This window comes from Empidonax traillii, unplaced genomic scaffold, assembly GCF_003031625.1.
Source record: "Empidonax traillii isolate 1590-97213 ecotype Southwest subspecies unplaced genomic scaffold, ASM303162v1 scaffold1691:size291431, whole genome shotgun sequence".
In the NCBI taxonomy this organism is placed as follows: Eukaryota; Metazoa; Chordata; class Aves; order Passeriformes; family Tyrannidae; genus Empidonax; species Empidonax traillii.
Genome location: NW_020956884.1, coordinates 220,911 through 231,598, shown reverse-complemented (window position 1 = coordinate 231,598; position 10,688 = coordinate 220,911). Strand labels below are relative to the sequence as shown.

Genomic DNA, 10,688 nt, shown 5'->3' with positions numbered 1-10,688 from the left:
TCTGTTTCCGTCCCCACCTTCCTCCATATTGTTACTCTCTTCCTGATGCGGACTCTGGAGTTATCCTCTGCAGGTGCCCCGCCCCCAGCGTATCAGACTTCTTGTTCGGCTTCTCGATTTCTTGGCATTGCTGTGCTTATTTTTGCATTGTCCTGTTCCAGCTCTCTTCTGCTTCCATCCTGTAACGTGTTTTATGCGTGCTTCCCATACCCTGTTTCATTTTCAGTGCTACAGCTTCCATCTTTGTGCTCCAAACTATTACAACTATTTACTCTACTTTAGAACCACATTGATCCCTTAGCATTATTCAGACTCCGTTTTTTCCTTTGCGCGTGGTTTATTTCATTGCCAATTTAAAAACACTGCTATTCCTTTTTCTTTTTTGAGGTATGCTTCGTTAATATTATATTAGCCTTTCCTAGCTAGTTTATTTTATACAGTTCCTCCCTGTGATGCTTATTTTTATTCAGAAATCACAAATGAGCTATTTATTTGTTAGAAAGAGTTTTTAGTAGCAGGCAAGATGTTTAACTACTGTATCTAATCACATTTGCATACTGGAGAGATGTAGAAGCACACTGGGCAGCATGCATTCAAGGAAAGTTCAATGTCCACTTGTCTAGTAAAGGAATAGATTCTAGTGACTGATGTGGTAAAGCTGCAGTGAAAATATTAATTGCAGTACTGTAGTTCTCTGTAACTGAGATATTTTCACACTTTTGTATTAATGGTGGGAACTTGAACTTCCTGTATGATAGCTATGCATCTGTTACTCGCAATTTCAGCTAGGTAAAATGCCCATGTAAGAATATATATAGTGCTGGGACCTTAAATAGTATATATTTATGAACATAATGTTGAGAATTCAACTGGAGAGCAGTTTTGTATTGTGTTTATTTTGATTATAGTTTCTACCATACCCAGGGTATATGAAAAAGGTGAAAAATTGTCCTTTTGTAAGCAGTTCAGAATCTAAAAAACTGCATTTAAGGTAGTTGCAACAAAAAGGGTAAGAGCTATAAGAGGGAAGGGTGTTTGAGATCACATCTGCAATGTGTATTAAAGCTTATATGAAAAGGCAAGAAAGTCTTCAGGAGGGTTTTGAATAAGATGAGCCTTTATAAACAGATTTGAAAATGGCTTTCTAGCCATTATAGGATGTATTCATTGTATAGTGTTCTCATGTTTCCTTTCTCTTCCTAGAATGCCTAAGTCCAAGGAACTTGTGTCTTCAAGCTCATCTGCCAGTGATTCAGATAGTGAAGTTGACAAAAAGGTGAACATTATATGCAGTTTATAACTACTGTATTAACTGTTATATTTCAGGCTAGGGTTAAGGAATTAGCTGAGTGTTATGTCACAAAATGCATGTCATTCCATATGATTTATCAGACACTTTAACTCAAAACACCTAGCCCAACAAAACAAACCCACTACTCAAACCCCCCAAGATTATGGTTTGGGTGGATACATTTTGCTTTGCAGTAAACTTTTTTCCTAAGTTGCATTTTGCTTCAGGTTTTTCTGTATAGTATATCTAGCCACAGGCTTCTTGGAATTCTTTGCTGCTTTGTGGCAAGTGATAGAAGGCTTCTGTACAAGCTGCCCCTGGTGACAAGAATTTGAACTAATTTTGAGGACACCCCCCCACCTTCATTTTGATATCTGGATTACTTGTAAGTCCAAAAAAACCCCCTCCACTTGCCCTGTCATCCATGTGCCACTTGCTTATCTTGATCACACTTCTTTTTATCTATTTCAGTCTTACATTTACTGTAATACCATCTGCTAGCTTCTTACTTAAAAGCTGAGCCAACCTAAATGTCTTTGAGTTGATAATTTTAATGTTAACTGCTTTAAATGCATGAATATAATGTTCTCATTTATTTTTAATAGTTATTTAATTTATAAATTTGTATAGATATATCAGTCATTGCAAACAAAAAATTGAACAGTCAATTTATCTTTTTAAGAAATGCTAGGTGGTAATGCAGACATTAGGTCTTTCAGTGCAGTATGTGAAGACACTTGGTCTGATTTACTGAATTGGTTCAAATGTGACTTGCACTTAGCAAATTAGTTGTTTTGTGAAGTCTTAATATAAGAGAAAATGGTCAAGTGATATTTTTTTTTTGTAGTTGTCAGGGAAATGTATTCCTGAAAAGACATAGTCTAACAATCAGCTTCAGTGGGCAGTAAGGTGGTTGGTTTTGGTTTTGGTTTTTTTTCTATGACAACTGCCGATATTTTTTTGAACTGTTTGTCTTTAAAAGAGGTTATCTACAGTATGATTCTAGCAGGGGAGAATAATTTTTGGTGTCTTTGTATTACTCTTTCTTTAGGGCAGACATGATTACTATATAACTATTAGTAGAAATGTAACATGCTGTAGCATCTGCTAGCAAAGTAATCTGATTTACAGGTGATATCATCTGAATGTTTTAAAAGCATGTTTAATTTATCATGCTATGAACAGAGATTGGACTCCGATTAAAAAAAAAAAATCTTCTCTTTATCTACTTTTATTTCCTTTTTTTTTTTTTTTTTGCAGAGTTGTTAGCTGTTCCCCATTTTTCATTGCACTCTTTGGAAAGGATAGTGAAACTTCTATCAGACTTTATGAATTTAATTAAAACTGATAGTATTACTGCACAAATAGAGTAGACTTTTTGAAATGTATTTTTGTTCTAATTCATTTCTCTTTAAAGCCAAATTATTATGGCAAACTTCACTGAACACAGAAATAGGTTCATTTGAAGATCTTTCTGGTTTTTAATTTTTTTTAAATTCCAGGCTTAATGTACAGTATTGGATTCCTGCCTTCACAGGTTTGTGACCTCTAACATAAACTTTTTTATAACTTATAAAATGAGTTGTGGTTCATGAATTTCTTTTTTTATTCTTGCTCCAAGGCAAAGCGGAAAAAGCAAGTAGTTCCAGAAAAGCCCGTAAAGAAACAAAAGCCTGGTGAAAGTTCAAAAGGTCCAGCTTCTTCTAAGCAAAGCAGTAACAGAGATGAGAATATGTTTCAGGTAAAATTGATGACTCTCTTAGAACCTGGTTAAGGTAACCATTTACATCATAATCAGTATAAGTTTTATGAGGCTATCTGAACATCATGATAGCATAGTGATTGGTCTCCTTAAGTCTTGGCTGAAGGGGATTACTATGCTAGCATGCAGATGAGATGCTGAGATAAAACATTGTCAGGTTTCAATAGAGTAAAAGAATCAGAGTTGTGGCAATTGATTCTAACCTTTATATCCTTGACCATGGTAATTCTCTGGGTAGTCATTTTGTCTGTAAATAGTAAGTAATGTAAAGTAATGGCCAGTCTTCGCGAACGAAGAACCGGGGAAGGTCTTTACACCTTCCAGCCTGCGCATTGGATTTTTTAGGTGAGACACAGAGTGCGTGGAACTGAGCCCACCCTTTAATCCTGAGGTTCATCTGCCGGGGCCAAGCGAGCTTGGACAGTGGCAGCGAGGTCCTCAGGACGTAGATGGATTGCCTTACGGGCTAACGAACTCCATCTGCCTGGGGAGGGGCCCCGACCGGGAATCAAACCCGGGTCTCTGCAGTGACAGTTCAGTGTCTTTTCCCCTAGACCACCGGGGGCTCCCTCTGTAAATAGTAGATCAGGACAGTCTCTACGTGGAAATGTTTTTTAATCAGGGCTCTTGAAAGAAAGGTTCTTGGGAACCCAAAATATGGACTCTTCATTCCTATTTAACTAGGTCAAGGGAAACTTGGCTTCTGTCTTGTAAGACAATGTCTTGGAATAAATTTTGCTTGTTCCTTTATGATGCATTTTTTTCTCGCAGAACATCAAAAATATTTCAATTTTTTACGTTGTCAAAATAGGGTGAAAGTATGTTTTTCAGTAGCAAGAAACATTTGTGAGTTTAGGGTATTGCATATCCTGGGGTTAGCCAAGGAAACAATGTCTGCTGAAAGCTATGCAAGAATATGCATAGCTCAGAATTACTTGTTTTAGGGGTGTGGATCAAGACTTATTAAATGTCTGCGGCTAGCTGTCTTGAAAGGGACAGGGGATGAGCAGGGAACTTAAATTCTTAGAGACTTTGATTCTTAAGTTTGTGAAAAGTCAAGGGAGAGGTGCCTAATAATATGGTTCCAACACTTAAGTAAAGCAAAAGAAATGGGTTTGGGCTGTAGCTGTGCAAAGTAATATGGGGGGGGGAACTCTGGAGAAGGCCTGTTTCAATTCTCACTTTCCTCTTTATGTATAGTTAAAGGGAGAGCTTAAATTTAAGACACTGGGCATAACTGCCAGGACTTCTCCATTGGAGAAAGAATATAATACTTATAGTTCTGTTGGGGTATGCTTTGATCCATGTAAGAAAAATGAGATGGTATCTTCTGCACCTAATGAGGTGAACTGCAGTTAAAACTCAAACATAGCATAAAGCCTACATGTTTGGGTTCAGAAATTGCAGCCTTGGGGAAAACAATTTTAATGTTCTCCCAATGGAAAAAAAAAAACCAACAAAAAACCCCCAACAAAGCACAAAGCAACATAACCAAACAACCCAAAGCAAAAAACTTTCAAATAAAAGCAAAAGTATTTGTGTTCTCTGATTTCTTTCAACCTTTTTTTGACTCAAGTTAGTAAAAAGTTACTAAAAACAGACAGTAGAGGACTCATATTACTCTGATAGGAGCAGGATTCTTCCAGTGTTGACTATAATACAGAAAAAATATTTCAGTATCACCTTGACCTAAACCATCAGTGTTCCTTAGTCTCTGCCTGCCTTTTAGTTACTCAACAACAAAAGTTTTTCAGATAGCTTGTTGTGTTATGTGTTTTTTTTTTTTTCATACAACATCGGCTCGTGTGTTAAATAAGATGCAACGGTTTCAGTGTAGAAATAGCACTGTAGGTCTGAGGATGCTCCTTCTCAGTATGAGTTTAGGAGTTACTCAGGATGAGTTTAGGAGTATAACTAGGTCATGCAGAAAGAACATTAGAGAGACAAAAGCGCAATTTGAAATCAATTTGGCTCCTTCTGTTAAGGATAACAAAAAGCACTTCTATAAATACATTAAGAACAAAAGGAGGGGCAAGGTAAACCTCCATTCCTTGTTGGACTTGGGGGGAAACATAGTTAACAGGGATGAGGAGAAGGCTGAGGTACTTAACACCTACTTTGCCTCAGTATTCACCAGTAGGACAGGTGGCCCTCAGGACAACTGTTCTCTGGAGCTGGTAGACAGGGACAGGAAACCAAACAGCCCCCCTGTATTCCAGGAGGAAATAGTCAGTGACTGAGCCACCTGGATCCACACAAGTCCATGGGACCAGATGGGATCCATCCTAGGGTGATGAGGGAGCTGGCAGAAGAGCTTGCCAAGCCGCTCTTCATCATTTACCAACAGTCCTGGCTCTCTGGGGAGGTCCCAGACAATTGGAGGTTGGTGAATGTCAAGCCAATCTACAAAAAGGGCTGCAAGGAGGACCTGGGAAACTACAGGCCTGTCAGCCTGACCTCAGTGCCTGGCAAGGTTATGGAGCAGATCATCCTGAGTGCAATCACATGGCATCTACAGGATGGACAAGGGATCAGAGCCAGCCAGCACAGGTTTAGGAGGAGCAGGTCCTGTCTGACCAACCTGATCTCCTTTTATGATCAGGTGATCCACCTGGTGGATGAGGGGAAGGCTGTGGATGTGGTCTATCTGGACTTCAGCAAAGCCTTTGACACTGTCTCCCATAATATACTCCTGAAAAAACTGGCAACCCACAGCTTGGACAGGGGCACTCTGTGCTGTGTTATAAGTTACTAGCGGTAATTTAAGAAAGTTGAGAAAGCAAATGCAAAATAACAAGCCAATTTATTAGTAAGCGGTAAATGAACAATCACGGCTCGCCGGGGGGACTGCTGGAACTTAGGTTCTCACACAGTTCGCCCACCTTCGACTTCTCAAACTCCCTTTTTGAACCCTGTGGGCTCCTGTTTAGACATGCTCAGTACTTAGGTTCTTATTTATACATGGTCCAGGGCATGTGCTCTCTGCACATGCTCAGTTACAAAGTTTCTCCCATACATGTTCCCAGGCAGGGCTCTCTGGCGCCGGTCGGCTGGGGGTTTCTTTGTGGGCTGGGGGCTTTGCGAGGAAGATTTCTCCTTTGTGTTCGGCAGATGACCCCAGCTTGGAATATGCGCATTTAAAAGGTATTCTCCTCCCCTCCCAGGCTTATCACATTCCTTTTGATTTCTTGTTTAGGGGAGCCTCTCGTGTCTCCAGACTGTCGCTTCGGATGATATCAGGGCCCTGTAAATTACAGGCTCAGACTGCCCCCCCTTCCACCATCAACCTTGGGAACAAACGGCAGTTTGTTAACAGCATTCCACAGTTACGTGGGGAATGCATATTTCTACTAAGCTTAAAAACCCTTTAAAATGTATATATGTAGCCTTAACAACCATGAGAGAAATACATATAGAAATCACACATCCATAGTATGAAGTGTTAGTAAGCTTAACAAAAACAATCTAAAAAATATATATAGTTTATCACAATTCCCTAATTTTTTTTTTTTCATTGATTCTGTTCGTGAAATCTTTCTAAGACATCTTTTGCTTTTTGGAGAGTCAGAGCGTGTTCTTCGTCCGGAACTTGGTCGTATTGCGTCCGTAATACTAGAAGGTGCGCAGCCTCCAGCCGTCGTTTTATAAGAGCGATTAATCGATTAAAAATACATGGACCAAACGTTAAAGTTAGGATTAAAAGGAGCAGGGGTCCCGCAATTGTGGATAACAAGGTAGCTATCCAGGGGGAGTAATTAAACATGGATTCATACCAAGCACTCTGCGCTGTGCGCTCCTTTCGTCGTTTCTCTAAGCCTTCTCTCAGCTTAGACATCGTATCTTCGACCACCCCCCCGTGGTCCGCGAAAACACAACATTCCTCACGCAAAGCAGCACATAACCCCCCCTGTTGTAAGAACATTAAGTCTAGCCCTCGCCTGTTTTGTAATACAACTTCTGATAAGGATTTTACAGATTTTTCTAGGGCTGTCATCGCTGTTTCTATCCTAGTCAAATCTTCATCCACAGCCTCAGGGATTGAAACCTGTGGTTTTGCTGTACGAGAGAGGATATTCCAGTTTCTGCTCCAACCGCTCCAATAGCCATAAGGGCTGCCACAGTGAACGCTGTGAATGGTTCACATTTTTGTAAATTATGAGACTGAGTAGTTTGATAATCATAAACATAGTTTTCCGGATGATAGATAAGTCTTGGCACAATAATTACCTGGATACAATATTCAATAGTGCTGTCAAAGATTTTTAGAGACACACAAGGAGTAATGCCTGCCTGAGAACAAAGCCATTTCGCATTTTTAGTGGGTAATAACCAATCCGCTGCTGGACTTTGTCTTTTCGGGTCTTTTTCAATAGTGGTACACAGGTGTCGTCTGTTGGTAGGGATATTACCTATACACTTTCCCACCCCTGATACATGTGACATAGTCAAACCCCGTTTATTTTCCTCATGCCATAGACATGGGGCTGGATTGGCACCAGTAACTTTTGTTGGCTCAGTAGTAATCCCAATTGCCTCATAGAAAGGTGACCTGATATCATAACATAACCAGCAGTGTTGTGTTATATTGGGGTTGGTAAAATTCAACACATGATAAGTAGCTTTTAATATGTTCCACAATGGATTTACTCGTGGAGTAGGTGTTGAAACTTCCTCTTCTATTTGGGATTCCAAGTTAGAGTTCGTGGCCAAGATAGCCCTAGGAGTAGAGGGAATTAAAGTTTTTTCTTTTTTCATTTCTTTCGCTATAGCAGGGTTTGGTCCAATTCCAGATGGCTCATTACATAGTGGTTCTTTTTTTATTAAAATGCGTCCCCCCTTATCCGCGCGAGGGCCTGGTTGGTAGAGTCGCACTCCCCACATTCTCCCAAGATTCCATCCTAAGTCTCCCGCATTTGTGACGTTTAAATATAAAAACTTACAATCTCCTCTATGAATTATTTCCCAAACCCTATCAATTTGTGGAGGTTGGCAACCAAAGGGTTCCCAAGTAACCGTTAAAAACTTGTCTTTTCCCCCTCCCGGGGCCCAGTAATTGGATATAGTTTCACAGCCCCAATAGACACAATAAAAATGCCCTGGGTGATTACAATATGACTTCCCAGGATTCGAAGCTGGACAAAAGTAATAACCCATGAGTCTCGGGCAGGGTTGTATAGGGACTAAGTCACACAGGTGTACCCGAAAGCTGGGCGCTCCAGGAGTAATGAGAGTTTGTATTACTCGACCAGTATCAAATTGTGTTAGGGACCATTTAAAAGGTTGATGACTGATGCTGGACTCCACAGCTGCTGTAACTACAATAGGGGCAGATATCAGTAAAATTATCCAAATTTGGAGTGATGGCGGAACCCTCTGGGGAATGCAAATCTGTGTAAGTGTCAATTCCCTTTTACCCCCATCTTTAAGTGTCTCCGGTCTCTCGTTAGTACTTGCCAAGAAATCAGACGACTCACACTCCTGTTGTGAAACATCTCTGCTTCCACTGCCTACCTCGATACCTGAGGCAGCAGGGTCATCCATCTTCTTAGCAGCAGTCGTATTCCTCAGGTGTGAGTTCTCGGTCTGTTACGAGGCTTCTCAGTCCTCAGCTCCCACAGAGGGGCTATACAGGCAGTTGTGCTATGTGAGAATATAAAACACTGGTAGGGTTAGATGAGAGGGGATATGGGGTGTAGTGTGGACTGTCCCTTCTAATATTCCCTCCACCCTTAGGGTTTATCTGTTTCAGACCCCTCCCCTTCTGGGCTAAATTCACCACCACTCCTTATTTGGAGAATTTTCTGCTTAAGTATTCTCCAGTGAATCAAGGTTGCAGGTGAGTTGCCTAGATACGCTACAAGGGGGGGAAAGCCGAGCTCTATGATTTCCACTAGTTAATTTTCTCCAAAGAATTGTTACCAATCGGAAGGCCTAAGACCTCGTTCCCTCAGATATTCCCATTCATCCTCAATTATTTCCCACGTCTGTGGAATTCCCAAATCTCTCCCGCAGCGGATAGTAATTATTTCCACTTTTTCTAGTTCATAATCAGGCAGGAATCTACTTTCCCTACAAACCATGCAGTGCATATGACGAATTACAGAATAACAAAACCACTTTACCCCACACATTTGGCATTTACACTCCACCCAGGCATCATGTCTGTCGTGAGGATGACACGGGTAAGGTATAATCCAAAAATGGTGATTTGGCACTAATATATCGGTCTCTACTTCACAGCAGAAAGGAAGGAATACAGAGTCACCTATAATACGATATATTCCAGAGCTTCCTGTTTTACGTGGTATTAGTCCTCTAATCCACGGAGCACAATTAGTATATATCAGAGTATTGTCAGGCGATTTTTGGAACCATCGATATAAATTATGTCTTATAGTCCCGGTGGTATTCATTCATTCCTTCTTTTTCTTTAATACGAACTTGAGGCTTCCTGGAGTCCCTGCTACTTCCCAGTTGTCGTCCCTTAGAGGTCCTTTGATCCGCGAGGCATGTGTCCACCCCCTCTCCGCAGTCCGGACAGCGGTTTCTGTAGTGATTAAAACAAGAAAAGGTCCCTCCCAAGTGGGAGTAAGGGAGGCTTCTTTCCAAGTTTTTATTAACACCATATCCCCTGGTTTCACAGAATGCATAGATATATCTAATGGAGGCCGTTGTATTACCATTCCTTTCTTCCGCAGCTCCTTCCTCCTTTTCATTAATTGTATTATATATGGGTTGATGTTATTATCATCTAGTATAGGGTGATTTGCTGGGCATTCCATGTCATATGGCATACCGTATAACATTTCAAATGGTGAGATCCCTGTGTCTGTCCGAGGCTGGGTTCTAATATTTAGTAGGGCCATTGGCAAACATTTAACCCAAGACATTTTAGTTTCTGACATTAGTTTGGTCAATTGTTTTTTTATTTCCCCATTCATTCTTTCCACTTTACCAGAACTTTGGGGGTGCCAGGGGGTATGATACTCCCATTTAGTTCCAAAAGGGGCTAAAGCCTCCCTAATTACTTTAGATATGAAGTGAGGGCCTCTGTCTGAGTCTATAGTTTCAATGCTGCCATATCGTGGTATGATATGTTCCAGGATCACTTTTACCACAGTATTAGCTGTTGCCCGGGGTGTAGGAAAGGCCTCCACATAATGAGTGAGATGATCTACCAATATTAATAAATGTTTTTAACGGCCCACTTTAGGGAGATCGGTGAAATCTACCTGGATTTTTGCAAAGGGCCTATGTGCCAGGTCTCGTCCCCCTGGAATACGTTGCCTAAGATGCTGCTTGTTAATTTTCTGACATGTCACACAACTCCGTATTACCCCCTTAGCTACATTGTAGATTCCAATACACATATACTTAATTGCAAAGTGATCAACCAGCGCTTGAGTACCTGTGACGGTTTGGACTTGGCTCCCTGCCAAATGCTCGAAAGCTAGGACAGCAGCCCCCTTCCCCTCTTCTTTCTTCCCTTAGGTTAAAGGAGAAAGAAACTATAAAAATTAAAGAACCCACAATCAAGCTGCTTATATAAAAATATATCTATATTTACGCAAATTACAGTTATATACAGTTAAGATGCTATATACACAGAAAAAGGGGGTCCACCCCCCGCAGGGA

At 40.7% G+C, this 10,688-nt stretch overlaps 1 protein-coding gene across 1 annotated transcript in view; it reads left to right on the top strand.

Annotated features, from left to right (window-relative positions):
- The first annotated feature begins 1,204 nt into the window (after nucleotides 1-1,204).
- The window catches only part of LOC114070796 (activated RNA polymerase II transcriptional coactivator p15-like), a 32,376-nt gene continuing 22,892 nt past the window's right edge, over nucleotides 1,205-10,688 (top strand). The window contains exons 1-2 of the mRNA XM_027908383.1: nucleotides 1,205-1,276; nucleotides 2,913-3,032. Coding sequence (XP_027764184.1) covers nucleotides 1,205-1,276; nucleotides 2,913-3,032 — 192 coding nt within the window. The remainder of the gene's footprint in view (nucleotides 1,277-2,912; nucleotides 3,033-10,688) is intronic.